This window comes from Arachis stenosperma, chromosome 3 (assembly GCF_014773155.1).
Source record: "Arachis stenosperma cultivar V10309 chromosome 3, arast.V10309.gnm1.PFL2, whole genome shotgun sequence".
NCBI lineage: Eukaryota > Viridiplantae > Streptophyta > Magnoliopsida > Fabales > Fabaceae > Arachis > Arachis stenosperma.
The window spans coordinates 121685919-121710156 of NC_080379.1; the positions used below are offsets into that span (position 1 = coordinate 121685919).

A 24238-nucleotide genomic window follows, 5' to 3' on the forward strand; every position below is an offset into this window, starting at 1 on the left:
TGCTAAACAAGAATCCAAACCAAGACTTATTAGATGGGTTCTTTTGTTGCAGGAATTTGACATTGAAATCAAAGACAAGAAGGGTGTAGAGAACAAGGTGGCAGACCATTTATCAAGGATACCATGTGAAGAAGGAAGCACACAAAGCACACATATAAATGAATGCTTTCCTGATGAACAACTCATGATAATTCACAAAGCACCCTGGTTTGCAGACATAGCAAACTTCAAAGCCACTGGGAGTTTGTCGTTGGAATTTAACAAGCATCAAAGGAAGAAATTGGTAAATGATGCCGAATACTTCATCTGGGACGAACCATACTTGTTCAAAAAATGTTCTGATGGCCTACTCAGAAGATGCATATCAGAGGAAGAAGGAAGGGAAGTCTTATGGGACTGCCATGGTTCCACTTATGGAGGACATTTTGCAGGAGAAAGAACAGCAGCTAAGGTGTTGCAGTGTGGTTTTTATTGGCCCACTATCTTCAAAGATGCAAAGGAACTAGTGAAGCACTGTCATGAATGCCAGAAAGCAGGGAACCTGCCAAGAAGAAATGAAATGCCACAACAGTTCATTCTGGAACTTGAATTGTTTGATGTATGGGGGATAGATTTCATGGGACCCTTCCCCACCTCATACTCAAATAATTACATTCTTGTGGCAGTAGACTATGTCTCCAAATGGGTTGAAGCAATAGCAACTCCATCCAATGATAATAAGGTAGTCATGAACTTCCTCAGAAAACACATTTTTTGCCGTTTTGGGGTTCAAAGAGCAATCATCAGTGATGGAGGAAGCCACTTCTGCAACAAACCATTAGAGGCATTGCTTCTAAAATATGGAGTCAAACACAACGTAGCCACACCATACCATCCACAGACAAGTGGGCAAGCCGAAATATCTAATAGGGAACTCAAAAGAATCCTGGAAAAAACTGTGGGAACTTCAAGAAAGGACTGGTCGATTAAGCTAGATGATGCTCTTTGGGCATATAGGACAGCTTTCAAAACACCAATTGGAATGTCTCCTTACCAACTAGTATATGGAAAAGCTTGCCATTTGCCACTGGAGTTGGAGCACAAGGCATTCTGGGCTTTGAAGCTCTTGAATTTGGACAGCAAAGCTGCTGGAGAAAGAAGGAAGTTGCAAATTCAAGAGTTGGAAGAATTCAGGGCTGAAGCTTATGAGAATGCTAAAATTTACAAAGAAAGAGCAAAGAAGAAGCATGACAGCAACATAGCTCCAAGGAAATTTGAAAAGGGACAAAAAGTATTGCTCTACAATTCTAGGCTGAAGCTATTTCCAGGGAAGCTAAAATCAAGGTGGTCTGGACCATTTCTTGTCACCAAGGTCTCCCAATATGGACAAGTAGAAATCATGGAAGAAAAGTCACAACGAACCTTCACTGTGAATGGTCAAAGACTCAAACATTACTTGGGAGATGTGGAGGAGAAGGACAAGGTTGAATATCACCTCAACTGAGGAACAACCGTCAAGCTAGTGACGTTAAAGAAGCGCTTGTTGGGAGGCAACCCAACCTGAGGTAATACTCTTTTGCTGTCTCTTTTAATTGTTTCAATAAAAAGGGTAAAGTAGTTTCTGTGCATTGCAAGGAATTAAGTTTGGTGTTTCACACCAAACAATGGATTTGTGGATGATGAGCGGATAATTTGTATGCTTTTTGGCATTATTTTTAGTACGTTTTTGGTAGTTTTAGTTGAGTTCTTAGTATATTTTTATTAGTTTTTAGTTAAAATTCACTTTTCTGGACTTTACTATGAGTTTGTGTGTTTTTCTGTGATTTCAGGTATTTTCTGGCTGAAATTGAGGGACCTGAGCAAAAATCTGATCCAGAGACTCAAAAGGACTGCAGATGCTGTTGGATTCTGACCTCCCTGCACTCGAAGTCGATTTTCTGGAGCTACAGAAGCCCAATTGGCGCGCTCTCAACGGCATTGGAAAGTAGACATCCTGGGCTTTCCAGCAATATATAATAGTCCATACTTTGCCCAAGATTTGATGGCCCAAACCGGCGTTCAAAGTCACCTTCAGAATTCCCAGCGTTAAACGCCGGAACTGGCACCTAATTGGGAGTTAAACGCCCAAACTGGCATAAAAGCTGGAGTTAAACGCCAAGAAGAGTCTCTACACGAAAAATGCTTCATTGCTCAGCCCAAGCACACACCAAGTGGGCCCGGAAGTGGATTTTTATGTCATTTACTCATCTTTGTACATCTTAGGCTACTAGTTTCTATAAGTAGGACCTTTTACTATTGTATTTACATCTTCGGACATCTAGTTCTTAGATCAGATCTTGGTTCTTCTGGTTCCCTCTTTGGGGCCGAAACCAATGATCACTTTTGTTCTTATGTATTTTCAACGGTGGAGTTTCTACACACCATAGATTAAGGTGTGGAGCTCTGCTGTACCTCGAGTATTAATGCAATTACTATTGTTCTTCCATTCAATTCCGCTTGTTCTTTATCCAAGATATCACTTGTTCTTCAACATGATGAAGGTGATGATTGACGCCCATCACCATTCTCACCCATGAACAAGGTGACTGACAACCATTCTTGTTCTACAAGCATCTGAGGCTTAGTGAATATCTCTTGGATTCTTCGGAATCTTCGTGGTATAGGCAGGACCTGATGGCGGCATTCAAGAGAATCCGGAAGGTCTAAACCTTGTCTGTGGTATTCTGAGTAGGATTCAATGATTGAATGACTGTGACGTGCTTCAAACCTGTAACCTACTGGGCGTTAGTGACAGACGCAAAAGAGTTATTCTATTTCGGTAGGGGAGGGAACCAAACCGGTGACTAGCAGCACTGTGACAGAGTGTGTGCATTAGCTTTCACTGCGCGGATGGGAGGTAGCTGCTGATAACAGTGAAACCTTACACGAGCTTGCCATGGAAAGGAGTAAGAAGGATTGGATGAAGACAGTAGGAAAGCAGAGAGACAGAAGGGAAGGCATCTTCATACGCTTATCTGAAGCTCTCACCAATGATATGCATAAGTATCTCTATCTTTATCTTTTATGTTATTTTCGTTCATCACCATTATACATTTGAGTCTGCCTGACTGAGATTTACAAGATGACCATAGCTTGCTTCATACCACCAATCTCCGTGGGATCGACCCTTACTCACGTAAGGTATTACTTGGACGACCCAGTGCACTTGCTGGTTAGTTGTGCGAAGTTGTATTGATCACAATTTCGTGCACCAAGTTTTTGGCGCCGTTGCCGGGGAATGTTCAAGTTTTGAGCAAGCTTTTGGTAACATCAGTGCCAAGATCCGGCAACAACACCAAGTTTTTGGCGCCGTTGCCGGGGATTGTTCTTGTGTATGGACAACTGACGGTTCATCTTGTTGCTTAGATTAGGTATTATTTTTCTTCAGAGTTCTTAAGAATGAATTCTAGTGTTTCAAGGTGATGTTCTTATCATCACCAAAGCTGATTGATCATCATCAATTTAGCTCTTGAATGCAATGTCTTGCTGAAGCTTAGCTAGCTATGTCTAATTCCTTTAGACTAAAGCTTTAGACTAACATTGCATGATTCCTGGAATTCTCATTAAGAATTTTGATACATTTAATTTTTTTTTTCACCTATTTTTCGAAAAAAAAAAATTACAAAATCATAAAAACCAAAAATATCTTTTGTTTGAGTCTAGTGTCTAATTTTAAGTTTGGTGTCAACTGCATGTTTCTATTTTTCTTGCATTTTTCAAATTTATGCATGTGTCTTCACTAATCTTCAAGTTGTTCTTGATGATTTTCTTGTTTTGATCTTTGAATTCTATTTGACTTGAGTGTTTTGTTGTTTCCCATATATACAAACTGCTAAGTTTGGTGTCTTGCATGCATTGTTATTTGATTTTAGTTGCATTTTTTATTATTCCTCATTATTAAAAATCCAAAAATATTTTTAATTTGTGTCTTTTCAAGTCAATAATACAGAGAATTGAAGATTCAGAACATACTGCAGAGGAATCACACAGAAAAAGCTGGGCATTCAAAAATGCCCAGTGAAGAAGACAGACTGGCGTTTAAATGCCAGCCAGGGTGCCTGGCTGGGCGTTTAACGCCCAAAAGGGTAGTAGTTTGGGCGTTAAACGCCAGAATGTGCACCATTCTGGGCGTTTAACGCCAGGATGGCAAAGGGGGAAGATTTTGTTTTCAAAATCAATTTTTTTCAAGTTTTCAAAGTTTTTCAAAATCAAATCTTTTTCAAATCATATCTTTTCAATCAAATGTTTTCAAAATCAATTTCTTTCCTTTTTCAAAGATACTTACTAACAATTAATGATTTGATTGAACATTTTTTGCCTTTTCTGTTAAGGAAGGTTTTATGTTTGAATCATATCTTTTCTTGTTAGGCAAGTCATTAATTTTTAAAATCAAATCTTTTTAAAATGTTTTTCAAATCAAATCTTTTTAAAATTGTTTTCAAATCATATCTTTTTAAAATGTTTTTCAAATCATATCTTTTAAATCACATCTTTTTAAAATCAATCATATCTTTTTAATGACATCTTTTTCAAAATAGTTTTCAATCAAATCTTTTTAACTTCTAATTTCAAAATCTTTTTCAAAAATCACTTAATCTCTTTCTCACTCTTATTTTCGAAAATTAATTTGTGTTTTTCAAAAATATTTTCAAAATCTTTTACTTAATTTTCGAAAATTACTTCCCTTCTTCTCACATCCTTCTATTTTTGGACTAACTCTATTCCTTAATGCAAAATTCGAACTCCATCTTCTTTGATAAGTTCGAATTTTCTACTTCTGTCTTCCATTTTTCTTCCTCTGACACCTCAAGGAATCTCTATACTGTGACATGGAGGATTCCATATTTTCTTGTTCTCTTCTCTTTCATATGAGCAGGAACAAAGACAAAGGCATTCTTGTTGAAGCTGACCCTGAACCTGAGAGGACCTAACCGAATTCTTCAAAGAGGAAGAACCCATGGCAGCCGAAAACAACAACAATGCAAAGGTGCTGGGTGACTTTACTGCACCTACTCCCAACTTCTATGGGAGAAGCATCTCTATCCCTGCCATTGGAGCAAACAACTTTGAGCTTAAGCCTCAATTAGTTTCTCTAATGCAACAGAATTGCAAGTTCCATGGACTTCCATTGGAAGATCCTCATCAGTTTTTAGCTGAATTCTTGCAAATCTGTGACACAGTCAAGACTAATGGGGTTGACCCTGAGGTCTATAGACTGATGCTATTCCCTTTTGCTGTAAGAGACAGAGCTAGAATATGGTTGGACTCTCAACCTAAAGAAAGCCTGAACTCTTGGGAAAAGCTAGTCAATGCCTTCTTGGCAAAGTTCTTTCCACCACAAAGATGGAGTAAGCTTAGAGTGGAAGTCCAAACCTTCAGACAGAAGGATGGAGAATCCCTCTATGAAGCTTGGGAAAGATACAAATAATTAATCAGAAAATGTCCCTCTGACATGCTTTCTGAATGGAGCATCATAGGTATTTTCTATGATGGTCTCTCTGAACTACCCAAGATGTCTTTGGATAGCTCTGCTGGAGGATCTCTTCATCTGAAGAAGACGCCTACTGAGGCTCAAGAACTGATTGAAATGGTTGCAAATAACCAATTCATGTACACTTCTGAAAGGAATCCTGTGAACAATGGGACTAGTCAGAAGAAAGGAGTTCTTGAAATTGACACTCTGAATGCCATTTTGGCTCAGAACAAGATATTGACTCAACAAGTCAATTTGATTTCTCAAAGTCTGTCTGGAATGCAAAATGCACCAAACAGTACTAAGGATGCTTCATCTGAGGAAGAAGCTTATGATCCTGAGAACCCTTCCATGGAAGAGGTGAATTACCTAGGAGAACCCTATGGAAACACCTATAATTCTTCATGGAGAAATCACCCAAATTTCTCATGAAAGAATCAAGAGAGACCTCAACAAGGTTTCAACAACAATAATGGTGGAAGAAATAGCCCTGGCAATAACAAGCCTTTTCCATCATCTTCTCAGCAACAGACAGAGAGTTCTAAGCAGAGTACTTCTGACTTAGCAACCATGATCTCTGATCTAATCAAAACCACTCAAAGTTTCATGACTGAAACAAGATCTTCCATTAGGAATTTGGAGGCACAAGTGGGACAGCTGAGTAAGAAAATTACTGAACTCCCTCCAAGTACTCTCCCAAGCAACACAGAAGAAAATCCAAAAGGAGAGTGCAAAGCCATAAACATGGCCGAATTTGGAGAGGAAAGAGAGGAAGTGGACGCCACTGAGGAAGGCCTCAATGGGCGTGCACTAGCCTCAACTGAGTTCCCCAATGAGGAACCATGGGAATCTGAGGCTCAAAATGAGACCATAGAGATTCCATTTACTTCTGCCATTCATGAGCTCTGATGAGTATTCTTCCTCTGAAGAGGATGAGTATGTCACTGAAGAGCAAGTTGCTAAATACCTTGGAGCAATCATGAAGCTAAATGACAAGTTATTTGGAAATGAGACTTGGGAGGATGAACCCCCTTTGCTCACCAAAGAACTGGATGACTTGTCTAGGCAGAAATTACCTCAAAAGAGACAAGATCCTGGGAAGTTTTCCATACCTTGTACCATAGGCACCATGACCTTCAAGAAGGCCTTGTGTGACTTAGGGTCAAGTGTAAACCTCATGCCCCTCTCTGTAATGGAGAAATTAGGGATTTTTGAGGTGCAAGCTGCAAGAATCTCATTAGAGATGGCAGACCCTTCCTAGCCACAGCAAAGGCTGTGATTGATGTTGATAGAGGAGAGTTGATCATTCAAGTGAATGAAGAATCCTTGGTGTTTAAGGCCCAAGGACATCCCTCTATCATCATGGAGAGGAAGCATGAAGAGCTTCTCTCAAAACAGAGCCAAGCAGAGCCCCCACAGTCAAACTTTAAGTTTGGTGTTGGGAGGCCACAACCAAACTCTAAGTTTGGTGTTGAACCCCCACATTCAAACTCTAAGTTTGGTGTTGGGAGGTTCCAACACGGTTCTGAGTATTTCTGAGGCGCCATGAGAGTCCTCTGTCAAGCTAATGACATTAAAGAAGCGCTTGTTGGGAGGCAACCCAATGTTTTATAATTAACTATTTCCTTTTGTTATTTTATCTTTTTTGTAGGTTGATGATCATAAGAAGTCACAAAATCCATTGAAAAAGCAAAAACAGAATGAAAAACAGGAAGAAAAACAGCACACCCTGGAGGAAGAAGCTGCTGGCGTTTAAACGCCAGTAAGCCTAGCAGTTGGGCGTTTAACGCCCAGTCTGGCACCATTCTGGGCGTTTAACGCCAGAAAGGGGCACCAGACTGGCGTTAAACGCCAGAAAAGGGCTACAACCTGGCGTTAAATGCCAGGAATGGGCACCAGCCCGGCGTTTAACGCCAGAAATGGCTCAAAACGTGGATTTTGATGCCATTTGGTGCAGGGATGACTTTTCCTTGACACCTCAGGATCTGTGGACCCCACAGGATCCCCACCAACCCCACCACTCTCTCTCTTCTTCTTCACCCATTCACCAATCACCTCAACATCTCTTTCTCTTCACCACTTACATCCATCCTTCATAAACCACCACTTCTCCCCCTTTTTTGGCCGAACCACAAAGCCATCTCCCTCTCCCCCATTTCTTCTTCTTCTACTCTCTTCTTTCTTCTTTTGCTCGAGGACGAGCAAACCTTTTAAGTTTGGTGTGGTAAAATCATTGCTTTTTGTTTTTCCATAACCATTTATGGCATCCAAAGCCGGTTCAACTGAGAAGGCATGACCTCAAGCCCATCACTAAGAAAAGGATGGAGCAAACAAGAGATCCCTAAGATACCTCAAGGGATGCACTTTCCTCCACAAGACTACTGGGAACAAATTAACACCTCCCTAGGAAAATTAAGTTCCAACATGGGACAACTAAGGGTGGAGCACCAAGAACATGCCATCCTCCTCCATGAAATTGGAGAAGATCAAAGGATCATGAGAGAGGAGCAACAAAGACAAGGAAGAGACATTGAGGAGCTCAAGCACTCCATAGGATCTTCAAGAGAAAGAAAGAGCCGCCATCACTAAGGTGGACCCGTTCTTTAATCTCCTTGTTCTTTATTTTTCTGTTTTTCGAATTTTAGTGCATGTTTGTGTCTTATGATCATTAGTGTCTTAGTGTCCATGCCTTAAAGCTGTGAATATGAATCCATCACCTTTCTTAAATGAAAACTGTTTTTATCACAAAAGAACAAGAAGTACAGGATTTCAAATTCATCTTTAAAACTAGCTTAATTAGTTTGATGTGGTGGCAACACTTTTGTTCTCTGAATGTATGCTTGAACAGTGCATATGTCTTTTGAATTTGTTGTTCATGAATGTTAAAGTTGTTGGCTCTTGAAAGAATGATGAAAAAGGAGACATGTTACTGAGGATCTGAAAAATCATAAAAAAATGATTCTTGAAGCAAGAAAAAGCAGTGAACACAAAAAAAAAAAGAAGGAGAAAAACGGAAAAAAAAAGGGGAAGAAAAAGAAAAAGAAAGAAAAAGAAAGAAATAAAGTTGTGATCCAAGGCAATAAGAGTGTGATTAAGAACCCTGGACACCTCTAATTGGGGACTCTAGCAAAGCTGGGTCACAATCTGAAAAGGTTCACCCAATTATGTGTCTGTGGCATGTATGTATCCGGTGGTAATACTGGAAGACAGAGTGCTTTGGGCCACAGCCAAGACTCAAAAAGTAGCTGTGTTCAAGAATCATCATACTTAACTAGGAGAATCAATAACACTATCTGGATTCTGAGTTCCTAAAGAAGCCAATCATTCTGAACCTCAGAGGATAAAGTGAGATGCCAAAACTGTTTGGAGGCAAAAAGCTACTAGTCCCGCTCATCTAATTTGGAGCTATGTTTCATTGATAGTTTGGAGTCTATAGTATATTCTCTTCTTTTTATCTTATTTGATTTTCAGTTGCTTGGGGACAAGCAACAATTTAAGTTTGGTGTTGTGATGAGCGGATAATTTGTATGCTTTTTGGCATTATTTTTAGTACGTTTTTGGTAGTTTTAGTTGAGTTCTTAGTATATTTTTATTAGTTTTTAGTTAAAATTCACTTTTCTAGACTTTAATATGAGTTTGTGTGTTTTTCTGTGATTTCAGGTATTTTCTGGCTGAAATTGAGGGACCTGAGCAAAAATCTGATCCAGAGACTCAAAATGACTGCAGATGCTGTTGGATTCTGACCTCCCTGCACTCGAAGTGGATTTTCTGGAGCTACAGAAGCCCAATTGGCGCGCTCTCAACGGCATTGGAAAGTAGACATCCTGGGCTTTCCAGAAATATATAATAGTCCATACTTTGCCCAAGATTTGATGGCCCAAACCGGCGTTCAAAGTCACCTTCAGAATTCCCAGCGTTAAACGCCGGAACTGGCACCTAATTGGGAGTTAAACGCCCAAACTGGCATAAAAGCTGGAGTTAAACGCCAAGAAGAGTCTCTACACGAAAAATGCTTCATTGCTCAGCCCAAGCACACACCAAGTGGGCCCAGAAGTGGATTTTTATGTCATTTACTCATCTTTGTACATCTTAGGCTACTAGTTTCTATAAGTAGGACCTTTTACTATTGTATTTACATCTTCGGACATCTAGTTCTTAGATCAGATCTTGGTTCTTCTGGTTCCCTCTTTGGGGCCGAAACCAATGATCACTTTTGTTCTTATGTATTTTCAACGGTGGAGTTTCTACACACCATAGATTAAGGTGTGGAGCTCTGCTGTACCTCGAGTATTAATGCAATTACTATTGTTCTTCCATTCAATTCCGCTTGTTCTTTATCCAAGATATCACTTGTTCTTCAACATGATGAAGGTGATGATTGACGCCCATCACCATTCTCACCCATGAACAAGGTGACTGACAACCATTCTTGTTCTACAAGCATCTGAGGCTTAGTGAATATCTCTTGGATTCTTCGGAATCTTCGTGGTATAGGCAGGACCTGATGGCGGCATTCAAGAGAATCCGGAAGGTCTAAACCTTGTCTGTGGTATTCTGAGTAGGATTCAATGATTGAATGACTGTGACGTGCTTCAAACCTGTAACCTACTGGGCGTTAGTGACAGACGCAAAAGAGTTATTCTATTCCGGTAGGGGAGGGAACCAAACCGGTGACTGGCAGCACTGTGACAGAGTGTGTGCATTAGCTTTCACTGCGCGGATGGGAGGTAGCTGCTGACAACAGTGAAACCTTACACGAGCTTGCCATGGAAAGGAGTAAGAAGGATTGGATGAAGACAGTAGGAAAGCAGAGAGACAGAAGGGAAGGCATCTTCATACGCTTATCTGAAGCTCTCACCAATGATATGCATAAGTATCTCTATCTTTATCTTTTATGTTATTTTCGTTCATCACCATTATACATTTGAGTCTGCCTGACTGAGATTTACAAGATGACCATAGCTTGCTTCATACCACCAATCTCCGTGGGATCGACCCTTACTCACGTAAGGTATTACTTGGACGACCCAGTGCACTTGCTGGTTAGTTGTGCGAAGTTGTATTGATCACAATTTCGTGCACCAGTGGATCAATAATTCAAAGGGGAATGTGTGACTCTAAGTTTGGTGTTCCACCATAAAGATCAACTGAACACAACAACCTTTGAATTATATGAAAGGAACAACCATTCTAAGTAATCACAGAACGCTTATAATCCTTAGCAGCAACTTCATTCCAAGGAAAATTCAAGGATTCAAAGAACAGAGAAGTGAGTAGGAGACTAAGTTTGGTGTTCACACACCAACTTAAGACTCAGACACTTGCCCATATATAGTTGAGCTAACCACTCAAGTGCTTGAGAAGCAAGCAACTTCATCACTCTTTGCAGGAAAGGAACAAAGATCTTAGAAAGAACATGAAGCAACAACTAGGAGCAGAAGGAGAAATCAAATTGTTTCCTGGCAGCAAAGAGAAAACAAGAAATTTCACAAGGTGGTGTTGCTCCTTGACCATTCTTTAAAAGGCAAACAAAAGCATGCTTGTTCTGGTTTAAACTGTAATTGTTAAATCTTTCTGGAATGTGAAGTTTTTAGTATGTTAGTCTGTTTACTGCTTTGAATAAGGTGAATACCTAGATGTTTGGATATAACTCCACCTTCTTAAACAAATGCTTGTCATGCTTGTTCTGTTTCCAAAAATTAAAAGAAAAGTTTGAACAAAAGTAACTTGGCTCAATTAGTGACAAATCAAGTAGAATTAAGTGGTGGTATGCATGCTTGATTGTTTAGTTAGCTCACTGGAAATTGAGTGTAGAATTATCATTTTGTGTAGAAGTTGAATACTGTCTATGGATCTTGATGAATAAATGTCCTTGGCCATGAAAAAGAAAGAAAAAGAAGAAGAAAAGCCACTGAAAAAGGGCAACCAAAAAGCAAAAGAATTAAGAAAATAAAGCTAGGCACCAATGGTTTGAACTTTTGAGACATATGCCTGTGGTGTTTATGTACTAGGATCTGCTTGGATGAATAGGTTCTGTGGAGTGTTTCAACACTTGGTAACTTGGGTTAACTAACCCGGGATTATCAACCAAAAGTCCATTATCAAGAGCAACCTAGCTACAAAACATTTAGTTACACAAAGAGGTGCTGGGCACCAATGTCTCAAAAAGAAATGTGAACTAAAATGCCTGTAGTGGATATGTGTACTGCACTGATAAGAAAAAGAAAATGCCAAAGGCTTGTGCAACACATGACACTGAGCAAACAAGGAGCAAAGGAGCTCTAAGAAAAAGAAAAACAAAGAAAGAAAAAGTGCCAAGGACATAAGAATAACAAGAGGCCATAGCAGTGCTTGATGGATGCAATGAAAAAGTGATAATCCTCCCTGTTAAGAATGAAGAAGTGATGCTGCAACTTTCTGCATAAAACCCTTCTGATGAACTTCAAATGCTTGCTAATATAGCCAATGTAATTGCTTTCTGTTTCATACTTTCTCTCAAATATCTCAGGACTTGCTTAGGGACAAGCAAGTATTAAGTTTGGTGTTGTGATGCCAAGGCATCTTAGGCTAGTTTCACTAGCATTTTTCTGTTAGTTTTAGTTATTTTATGCATTTTCTTGAGCTTAAAGTAACCAAGAATGGTTAAATGAACAACAAAGCAATGAACCATCCAAAACATTATGATTTTGATGCAAATTCCATGAGTTTTTAGTGATATTACTTGAATGCTATGAATGGATGAATTCTCATGAAATTTTGCAAGACTTTGATGCAATTGTTTGGATGATTTCAGGGAAGAGAGGCTAGGCAAGGAAGCAACAAAATCAATAAAGGAAGCTTAAAATTCAAATGGGACGTTTAAGCTCCAGTTTAAGCCTAAACTGGAGCTTAAACGCCAAAATCATGAGAAGAAGAGGAAATGCTGTAACTGGCGTTTAACCTCCAGTTTGACCTTAAACTGGAAGTTAAACGCCAGAATGAGAAAGGGCACTAAGAAGCATTCCACGTTTAACCTCCAGTTTAACCTTAAACTGGAGGTTAAACGCCAGAATAATGATTTGAACCAAGGGAGCATTCCACGTTTAACCTCTAGTTTAACCTTAAACTAGAGGTTAAACGTGTTCGGCACTTTCTTTCTCACCAAGAAGCATTCCACGTTTAACCTCCAGTTTAACCTTAAACTGGAGGTTAAACGCCAGAAGCAAGAGAGGCACCAGGAGCATTCCACGTTTAACCTCCAGTTTGACCTCAAACTGGAGGTTAAACGTGTTCGACCATTTCCTTCCTCCAGGGTGTTTTCTTCATTCCACGTTTAACCTCCAGTTTGACCTCAAACTGGAGGTTAAACGTGTTCGATCCAAATTGCCTCCAGGGGTTGCTTTCTTCATTTCCAAGTTTAACCTCCAGTTTGACCTCAAACTGGAGGTTAAACGTGTTCGACTATGTACACTCCTGGGGTGCTTTCTTCCAATTCCACGTTTAAGTTTTAGTTTGACCTTAAACTGAAACTTAAACTTCAACTTAAACACCACCATTTGAAAAGGTTTCTGGGCCAAATATATTGAAGTTTAAGTTAGCAATTGAGCACAAATACTAACTTAAATGTATTATGGTGTGAAACCCAAGTGAATATCATGGTTTATGAGATTGGGCCTGAAGAATTGATGAGTCTGGAACTTCAAATTGTTGAGTCTTGTGTCATTACTTGTTTATCACTAAGTTTGCTCAATGAATGTTACAGAATTGGATCACAGCCTCATCAGGATTATGGACCCTAAGCCTAAAGCAAAAGGAAATCAAGGAAAGGCCTCAAAGCCCAAGAAACACAACAGAAGCTCAATTTAGAAAGTGTATAAATAGGATAGAATTGAAGTTAGTTAGTATCTTTGGACCTTTTGACATTTTTACACTTTAGAACTTTTTTTCATCTCTGTAATTGAATTCAGAGCTATGACTCACTAAACCCCTTTCATTGGGTTAGGGAGCTCTATTGTAATTCAATGAATCAATAATAGTTTTATCTTCTTCTTCAATCTTTTCTCTTGAATTTTGCTAGAAAGCTTCTCGATCTAACTCCATTGGGTAGTTGTCTTGGGAAAGAAACTACCCATAATTGGAATCCTTCGGAACCTTGGGAAAGGAATGATGGATTCATGCTAGAGAAGCTTTCTCACAGTGAATTGAATTGGGGTTTGGATGGATATTGTGACATGTAATCCTACCAAATTGTGGTTCATGAAACTGTGTGGTATAATCAGTGATCGAGCATCATCTCTTCTTATGAACATTTAAACCAAGGGATTGGGAATTTGTTTGTTTTTAGAGAGAATTGGTGAGCCAAGGAATTGGGATCCAATCATATAAGATTGCCAAGCAAGATTCAATGAATGCATTGGTTGAGGAAGAGATGAAAATGTTTTGATTCGGAGATTTCAATATCTCCTGACCCCAATGAACTCCCCATTTCTGATCTACACTTTCTTTTACATTCTGCCATTAATTTCATGCAATCACCCCCATCCCTTTTGATTTCAGCAATTTACTTTCTCGCACCTTAATTCTCGCAATTTAAGTTTATGCAATTTCAATTCCTTGCAATTTACGTTTCCTGCCACATTTACTTTATGCAATTCACATCTAAAAGTTGATTCCGCTCAACTAATCAAACTTCTAATTCGAATTGCTCATTCAACCAATCCTTGTGGGATTCGACCTCACTCTATTGTGAGTTTTTACTTGACGATAACCGGTGCACTTGCCGGAAGGAATTTTGCCGTTTGTGCAATTTCCTAAAATCGTAGCATAACAAGTTTATGCAACATCACACACACCATCTAATTACTTGGTCAGCAGCACATTTCCATAAATATGGGTCATCCCATATATAATATTTGGACTCGCTTTTAAGCTTGTCCCTTTGATGCTTAGTAAAATTTGGAGTGAAGGTACGACTAACCAAATAATTAGCTATAGGTGCGTACCAAGGGACTACCTCAGATATTGCGTGCAAGCTGGTGGACGAAATTGTGATTCTTGATTAGTGGCTCCTTGGCATGTGCCAAAAAGTTAAACTAACTCAACTAACTGATTACTTTCTTTTCACAATTCCGTTCAACTAACCAGCAAGTGCACTGGGTCATCCAAGTAATACCTTACATGAGTAAGGGTCGATCCCACGGAGATTATTGGCTTGAAGCAATCAATATTTATTTTATTTGTCTTAGTCAGGATGTCAAAGAAAATTGTTTGGATTACTTGAACAATAGAGTTACTTGTTTATAAAGGATGCAGTACTGGGGAATAATAGCTTTACTTGTTGTGCAGTAATGGAGAATATGTTGGAGTTTTGGAGATGCTTTGTCCTTTGACTTCAACTCTTCCTTGAAATCCTCTTCTCACACGCAGATTCCTTCCATGGCAAGCTCTATGTAGGGTGTCACCGTTGTCAGTGGCTACTTCCCATCCTCTCAGTGAAAACGTTCCTATGCTCTGTCACAGCACGGCTAATCATCTGTCGGTTCTCAATCAGGTTGGAATAGAATCCATTGATTCTTTTGCGTCTGTCACTAACGCCCAGCCCTCAGGAGTTTGAAGCACGTCACAGTCATTCAATCCCAGAATCCTACTCGGAATACCACGGACAAGGTTTAGACTTTCCGGATTCTCATGAATGCCGCCATCAATCCAGCTTATACCACGAAGATTCTGTTGGAGAATCTAAGAGATATTCATTCAGTCTGATGTAGAACGGAGGTGGTTGTCAGGCACACGTTCATGGATTGAGGAAGGTGATGAGTGTCACGGATCATCACCTTCTTCACAATTAAGCGCGAATAAACATCTTAGATAAGAACAAGCGTGTTTGAATGGAAAACAAAGGAATTGTATTAAATCATCGAGACGCTGCAGAGCTCCTCACCCCCAACAATGGAGTTTAGAGACTCATGCCGTCAAAAGTATGTAATTCAGATCTGAAAATGTCATGAGGTACAAGGAATGACTGTAAAAGTTGTTTAAATAGTAAACTAGTAACCTAGGTTTACAGAAAAATGAATAAACTAAGATAATTGGTGCAGAAATCCACTTCTGGGGCCCACATGGTGTGTGCTGGGGCTGAGACTAAAGCTTTCCACGTGTAAAGGCCTTTCTTGGCGTCAAACTTCAGATTATGACGTGTTTTGGGCGTTCAACTCCGGATCATGACGTTTTTCTGGCGTTTAACTCCAGACAGCAGCGTGTACTTGGCGTTCAACGCCAAGTTACGTCGTCTATCCTTGCGCAAAGTATGGACTATTATATATTGCTGGAAAGCCCTGGATGTCTACTTTCCAACGCCGTTGAGAGCGCGCCAATTGGACTCCTGTAGCTCCAGAAAATCCATTTTGAGTGCAGGGAGGTCAGGATCCAACAACATCAGCAGTCCTTTTTCAGCCTAAGTCAGATTTTTGCTCAGCTTCCTCAATTTCAGCCAGAAAATACCTGAAATCACAGAAAAATACACACACTCATAGTAAAGTCCAGAAATATGATTTTTGCTTAAAAACTAATAATATTTAACTAAAAACTAACTGAAACATACTAAAATCTATAAGAAATTACCCCCAAAAAGCGTACAAAATATCCGCTCATCACAACACCAAACTTAAACTGTTGCTTGTCCTCAAGCAACTAGATGAATAAAATAGGTTCTAACAGAAATAAAGAAGTAATAGTATTTATAGAGTTTTAAATGAAGCTCATATTCTTATTAGATGAGCAGGGCTTGTAGCTTTTTGTTTCTGAACAGTTTTGGCATCTCCCTGTATCCTTTGAATTTCAGAATGATTGGCATCCTTAGGAACTCGGAATTCAGATAGTATTATTGACTCTCCTAGTGTAGTATGTTGATTCTTGAACACAGTTATTTTATGAGTCTTGGCCGTGGCCCTAAGCACTTTGTCTTCCAGTATTACCACCGGATACATAAATGCCACAGACACATAACTGGGTGAACCTTTTCAGATTGTGACTCAGCTTTGCTAGAGTCCCCAGTCAGTGGTGTCCAGAGCTCTTAAGCACACTCTTTTGCTTTGGATCACGACTTTAACCACTCAGTCTCAAGCTTTTCACTTGGACCTTCATGACACAAGCACATGGTTAGGGACAGCTTGATTTAGCCGCTTAGGCCTGGATTTTATTTCCTTGGGCCCTCCTATCCATTGATGCTCAAAGCCTTGGATCCTTTTTTCTCTTGGCTAGTGCTCATGGCTTTTTTTTTTTTTTTTTGAACTGCTTTTTCTTGCTTCAAGAATCAATTTCATGATTTTTCAGATCATCAACAATATTTTTCGTGTTCCTCATCCTTTCAGGAGCCAATATTCATCAAATTCAAGGTCCACTTTATGCACTGTTCAAGTATTCATTCAGAGAACAAAAAGTATTGCCACCACATATAATTAATTATAGTCTTTATTACTAAGAACTCATAAATATAGATTACTTCTTTATTCTAAAAGAAAATTCTACTACTTGATTCATGCCTGATGATGATGAGAAAATTAAATTATAGCTTAATTGGAAATAAAATCAAAATAGACATACTAATTACTACTACTACTATATAACTTCTAAGGTAAAATCCTATAATAATACTATCACAGAGTTAAAGCTGGAATTAGAACTTAACAACCTATTGTTTTGGGGAGTAGGTGCTCCTCTAAAATATGTGGTGCTTTTTCATGGATTAATCCTTTGGCGCTTCAGCTCCCTTAGATCACGCCCTTGCTCCTCCTGTTCTCTTAGGTGCCATGATCTTAATGAGTTTTAGCTCAGTGATCATGGCAAATCACACCAAACTTAGAGGTTTGCTTGTCCTCAAGCAAAAGAAAGGAAAGGAGAGGAGTAGATGAAAGGCATTTTCAAATAAAGATAAGATGAGTTGAAAAAGATATGAGAAGAAATTAAAAAATAATTGAAAAAGAATTGGATTGGACAAAGATTTGGGCTTATGAATTAAGATATATTTGATATTTTTGAAAAAGGGATTTTAGAAATTAGTGTTTCTAGAAATTAGGATTAAAAATTTTTGAATTGAAAGATGACATTTTGAAACATGTTTATGCAAGAAATCATGAATTGAAACATAAAAATTTAGAAAAATTATAAAGAAAAACGAATTTTACCTCCTCCCCACCTTCCTGGTGTTAAACGCCCAACTGCTGCATGGTTTGGGCGTTTAACGCCCACATGTTGCTTCTCCTGGGCGTTCAACGCCCAGTTGATGCATCTTTCTGGCGTTGAACGCCCAGTGGGTGCTTCTTTTGGGCGTTCAACGCCCAAAATGTTTCTTACTGGCTTTTTTTTACGCTAGTAAGCTTCCAATTTTCTTTATAACTCTGTGAATCCAACCAATTGCTATTTTACCTTGAAGAGATTTGGACCTAAACCTGTAAAAAAAGAAAATTTATTTAATTAGTAAATAAACTTTGTAAATGGCTGGGTTGCCTCCCAGCAAGCGCTTCTTTAATGTCATTAGCTGGACTATTACTGAGTTTTAATCAAGTCTCAGTTTTGAGCATTCTTGCTCAAAATTGCCTTCAAGATAATGTTTGACTCTTTGTCCATTAACAATGAACTTTTTGTTAGAGTCACTATCCTGAAGTTCTATGTATCCATATGGTGATACACTTGTAATCACATATGGACCTCTCCACCGGGATTTTAATTTCCCAGGGAATAATTTGAGTCTTGAATTAAATAACAGAACTTTCTGTCCTGGCTCAAAGACTCTGGATGACAATTTCTTATCATGCCATCTTTTTGCTTTCTCTTTGTAGATTTTTGCATTTTCGAAAGCATTGAGTCTAAATTCCTCTAGCTCATTTAACTGGAGTAATCGTCTTTCTCCAGCTAACTTGGCATCAAGGTTTAGGAATCTGGTTGCCCAGTAGGCCTTGTGTTCCAGTTCCACTGGCAAGTGACACGCCTTTCCATACACAAGCTGGTATGGAGAGGTCCCTATAGGGGTCTTGAATGCTGTTCTGTATGCCCACAGAGCATCATCCAAGTTTCTTGCCCAATCCTTTCTACGGTTAATTACAGTCCGTTCCAGGATTCTTTTGAGTTCTCTATTTGAGACTTCAGCCTGCCCATTAGTTTGTGGGTGATATGGAGTAGCCACCCTGTGGTTGACTCCATAACGTACTAGAGCAGAGTAGAGCTGTTTATTACAGAAATGAGTGCCCCCATCACTGATTAACACTCTAGGGACACCAAATCTGCTGAAGATATGTTTCTGGAGGAATTTTAACACTGTTTTAGTGTCATTAGTGGGTGTTGCAATAGCCTCCACCCATTTGGATACATAATCCACTGCCACCAGAATATAGGTGTTTGAGTATGATGGTGGGAAAGGTCCCATGAAGTCAATGCCCCATACATCAAACAACTCAATCTCCAAGATTCCTTGTTGAGGCATGGCATAACTGTGAGGTAGGTTGCCTGATCTTTGGCAACTGTCACAGTTAAGCACAAATGCTCGGGAGTCTTTATAGAGAGTAGGCCAGTAGAAGCCACTTTGGAGGACTCTTGTGGCTGTTCGTTCACTTCCAAAATGTCCTCCATACTGTGATCCATGGCAATGCCAAAGGATCTTCTGTGCTTCTTCTTTAGGCACACATCTACGGATTACTCCGTCTGCACATCTCTTGAAGAGATATGGTTCATCCCAAAGATAGTACTTTGCATCTGTGATTAATTTCTTTGATTGCACCTTACTGTACTCTTTGGGTATGTACTGCCTTGTAGTTTGCAATGTCTGCAAACCATGGCACTTCCTGGACGGCCAGCAGTTGCTCATCCGGAAAGGTTTCAGAAATTTCAGTGAGAGGGAGGGATGCCCCTTCTACTGGTTCTATTCGGGACAGGTGGTCTGCTACCTGATTCTCTGTCCCTTTTCTGTCTCTTATTTCTATATCAAACTCTTGCAGAAGCAACACCCATCTTATAAGTCTGGGTTTTGAATCCTGCTTTGTGAGTAGATATTTAAGAGCAGCATGATCAGTGTACACAATCACTTTTGATCCTACTAAATAGGATCTGAATTTGTCAATGGCGTAAACCACTGCCAGTAGCTCTTTTTCTGTGGTTGTGTAATTCTTCTGGGCATCATTTAGAACACGGCTGGCATAGTAAATGACGTGCAGAAGCTTGTCATGCCTTTGTCCCAACACTGCACCAATGGCATGGTCACTGGCATCACACATCAATTCAAATGGTAATGTCCAGTCTGGTGCAGAAATGATTGGTGCTGTAACCAATCTAGCTTTCAGAGTCTCAAATGCCTGCAGACACTCTTTATCAAAGATAAATGGCGTGTCAGCAGCTAGCAGGTTGCTCAGAGGTTTGGCGATTTTAGAAAAATCCTTTATAAACCTCCTATAGAATCCTGCATGCCCCAGAAAGCTTCTGATTGCCTTAACATTAGCAGGTGGTGGTAATTTTTCAATTACTTCTACCTTAGCTTGATCCACCTCTATCCCCTTGTTCGAAATTTTGTGCCCAAGGACAATTCCTTCAGTCACCATAAAGTGACATTTTTCCCAGTTTAAAACCAGGTTAGTCTCTTGGCATCTTTTCAGAACAAGTGCTAAGTGGTTAAGGCAGGAGCTGAATGAGTCTCCAAATACTGAAAAGTCATCCATGAAGACTTCCAGGAATTTTTCCACCATATCAGAGAAAATTGAGAGCATGCACCTCTGAAAGGTTGCAGGTGCATTGCACAGGCCAAATGGCATCCTTCTGTATGCAAATACTCCAGATGGGCATGTGAATGCCGTTTTCTCCTGATCCTGGGGATCTACTGCGATTTGATTATAACCTGAATATCCATCCAGGAAGCAGTAGTATTCATGACCTGCTAGTCTTTCTAGCATCTGGTCTATGAATGGTAAAGGAAAATGATCCTTTCTGGTGGCTGTATTGAGCCTTCTGTAATCAATGCACATACGCCACCCTGTAACTGTTCTTGTAGGAACCAGTTCATTTTTTTCATTATGAACCACTGTCATGCCTCCTTTCTTTGGGACAACTTGGACAGGGCTCACCCAGGGGCTGTCAGAAATAGGATAAATAATCCCAGCCTCTAGTAATTTAGTGACCTCCTTTTGCACCACTTCCTTCATGGCTGGGTTCAGCCGCCTCTGTGGTTGGACCACAGGCTTGGCGTCACCTTCCAATAGGATCTTATGCATGCATCTGGCTGGGCTAATGCCCTTAAGATCACTGATGGACCACCCAAGAGCTGTCTTGTGTGTCCTTAGCACTTGAATTAGTGCTTCCTCTTCCTGTGGCTCTAAGGTAGCGCTTATAATTACAGGAAAGGTATCACCTTCTCCCAGAAATGCATATTTCAGGGATGGTGGTAATGGTTTGAGTTCGGGTTTTGGAGGTTTCTCCTCTTCTTGAGGGATTTTCAGAGGTTCTATTATCTTTTCTGACTCCTCCAAATCAGGCTGAACATCTTTAAAGATGTCCTCTAGCTCTGATTCCAAACTCTCAGCCATATTGACTTCTCTTACCAGAGAATCAATAATATCAACACTCATGCAGTCATTTTGGGTGTCTGGATGTTGCATTGCTTTGACAACATTCAACTTGAACTCCTCCTCATTGACTCTCAAGGTCACTTCCCCTTTTTGGACATCAATGAGGGTTCGGCCAGTTGCTAGGAAAGGTCTTCCTAGAATGAGAGTTGCACTCTTGTGCTCCTCCATTTCCAGCACCACAAAGTCAGTAGGAAAGGCGAATGGCCCAACCTTGACAATCATGTCTTCAATCACGCCTGATGGGTACTTAATGGAGCCATCAGCAAGTTGAAGACATATCTTGGTTGGTTTAATTTCTTCAGTTAAACCAAGCTTTCTGATAGTAGATGCAGGTATTAAGTTGATACTTGCCCCAAGATCACATAAAGCTTGCTTGGTGCAATTACCCTCTAATGTGCATGGTATCATAAAGCTCCCAGGATCTTTAAGCTTCTCAGGTAAGCTTTTCAGAATGACTGCACTGCATTCTTCAGTGAGGTAGACTTTTTCAGTTTCCCTCCAATCCTTCTTATGACTTAAGATTTCTTTCATGAACTTAGCATAAGAAGGTATTTGCTCAAGTGCTTCTGCAAACGGAATCTTTATTTCAAGAGTCCTGAGATAGTCTGCAAAGCGGGCAAATTGCTTATCCTGTTCCGCTTGGCGGAGTTTTTGAGGATAAGGCATTTTGGCTTTGTATTCCTCAACCTTAGTTGCTGCAGGTTTATTACCTACAGAAGTGGGTTGGGAAGCCTTTTTAGAAAGGTCAGTACTTGTATGTGACTGATTCCCTACTGGCATTTGAATGCCAGTGGTGGGAGCTGGAGTGGCGTTAGACGCCACTTCCTTGTTTGTTACTGGCGTTTGAACGCCAGAACCATGCTCCCTTTGAGCGTTCAACGCCAGATTCATGCTTGTTTCTGGCGTTAAACGCCAGGAATGAGCATGGTCTGGGCGTTCAGCACCAGCTTTGTTCCTCTCTGGGCTCTGCTTGTCCTCAGAGGGATTTTGAGTATCCTCTTGTTCATTTCTTGGTTTCCTGCTGCTTTGAAGTGAGGTATTTAATGTTTTCCCACTTCTTAATTGAACTGCTTGGCATTCTTCTGTTATTTGTTTTGACAGTTGCTTTTCTGTCTGCTTTAATTGCACTTCCATGTTCCTGTTAGCCATTCTTGTTTCCTGTAATATTTCCTTGAATTCGGCTAACTGCTGAGTTAGAAAATCTAATTGCTGATTGAATTCATTAGCCTGATCCACTGGACTGAGTTCTGCAGTTACTGTTTTAGCTTCTTCTTTCATAGAGGATTCACTGCTTAGGTACAGATGCTGATTTCTGGCAACTGTATCAATAAGCTCTTGAGCTTTTTCAATTGTTTTTCTCATATGTATAGATCCACCAGCTGAGTGGTCTAGAGAAATCTGAGCTTTTTCTGTAAGCCCGTAGTAGAAGATGTCTAATTGCACCCATTCTGAAAACATTTCAGAGGGGCATTTTCTTAGCATCTCTCTGTATCTCTCCCAAGCATCATAAAGGGATTCATTATCTCCTTGTTTGAAGCCTTGGATGTTTAGCCTTAGCTGTGTCATCCGTTTGGGAGGGAAATAGTGATTCAGGAATTTTTCTGACAGCTATTTCCATGTTTTTATGCTGTTCTTAGGCTGGTTATTTAACCACCTCTTAGCTTGATCTTTTACAGCAAATGGAAACAGTAGTAATCTGTAGACATCCTGATCCACTTTCTTATCATGTACTGTATCAGCAATTTGCAGAAATTGTGCCAGAAACTCTGTAGGTTCTTCATGTGGAAGACCAGAATACTGGCAGTTTTGCTGCACCATGATAATGAGCTGAGGATTCAGCTCAAAGCTACTAACTCCAATGGAGGGTATACAGATACTACTCCCATATGAAGCAGTAGTGAGGTTAGCATATGACCCCAGGGTCCTCTTGGACTGTTCATTCATAGGTGCTTCCGTGTTGGAATAAAAGAAAGGGTATATATGTTGATATTATTTATTTTATAAAAATTAATTTTTTTTTATAAAATAAAAATAAAAACGAAACAAGTACAAGAAAGTGAAAATATTTTGAAATTGAAAATTGAATTTTTATATAAAATTTTCGAAAATATAGTTCAAAATTAGTTAGAAAATAAAATTTTTTTTTTGAATTTTGAATTTTATGATGAAAGAGAAAAACACACAAAAGACACAAGATTTAAAATTTTTAGATCTAATGCTCCTTATTTTCGAAAATTTTTGGAGGGAAAACACCAAGGAACACCAAACTTAAAAATTTTAAGATCAATACACAAGAAAAACTCAAGAACACTTTGAAGATTCACAAGAACACCAAGAACACAAGAAAGAACACCAAACTTAAAATTTTTAGAAAATCAAGACAAGTTTTTCGAAAATTAAAGAAAGATTAACAAGAAAACACCAAACTTAAAGTTTGGCACAAGATTAAATTAAGAAAAATTATTTTTGAAAAAGATTTTCAAAAGTACTGGTGCTCCCTTTTCAAGAATATAAGCCAATGCTTTAGCCAATTGGGAATAAATATGACACTTGATGCAGATATTCCAATTGGTGCTTTAAAAGGAACACAAGTGAAACAAGAAAAGACACAAAGCAAGAAAAACTCAAGATCAAACAAGAAAAGTAAGCAAGAACAACTTGAAGATTAATGAAGAACAAAAATCACAAGTCGAAATTTTTAAAGAAAAATATGAGATATGCAATTGACACCAAACTTAGAACAAGACACTAAATCTCATGAAAATTAGCAATTAATTAAGAAAAAAATAATAAATTTTGAAAAGAATTTTTTGAAAAGAAACTATCCTATCAAGATTTAATGACTCTATAACAATAAAAATAAAAATAAATTATTCCTAATCTAAGAAATAAAATAAGCCTTCAATTGTCCAAACTAAATAATCCCCGGCAACGGCGCCAAAAACTTGGTGGACGAAATTGTGATTCTTGATTAGTGGCTCCTTGGCATGTGCCAAAAAGTTAAACTAACTCAACTAACTGATTACTTTCTTTTCACAATTCCGTTCAACTAACCAGCAAGTGCACTGGGTCGTCCAAGTAATACCTTACGTGAGTAAGGGTCGATCCCACGGAGATTATTGGCTTGAAGCAATCAATATTTATTTTATTTGTCTTAGTCAGG

At 39.3% G+C, this 24238-nt stretch overlaps 1 protein-coding gene and 1 non-coding gene across 2 annotated transcripts; one reads left to right on the forward strand and one right to left on the reverse strand.

Annotated features, from left to right (window-relative positions):
• Window positions 1-1021: 1021 nt before the first annotated feature.
• LOC130966651 (uncharacterized) lies at window positions 1022-1483 on the forward strand. The gene has a single exon (XM_057891469.1). The coding sequence runs from the start codon at window positions 1022-1024 to the stop codon at window positions 1481-1483; it is 462 nt and encodes a 153-aa protein (XP_057747452.1).
• Window positions 1484-5368: 3885 nt separating this feature from the next.
• Window positions 5369-5476, reverse strand: LOC130970947 (small nucleolar RNA R71). Its single transcript, XR_009082190.1, has one exon. It is a non-coding gene; the product is annotated as a small nucleolar RNA R71 (small nucleolar RNA).
• Window positions 5477-24238: the final 18762 nt, after the last annotated feature.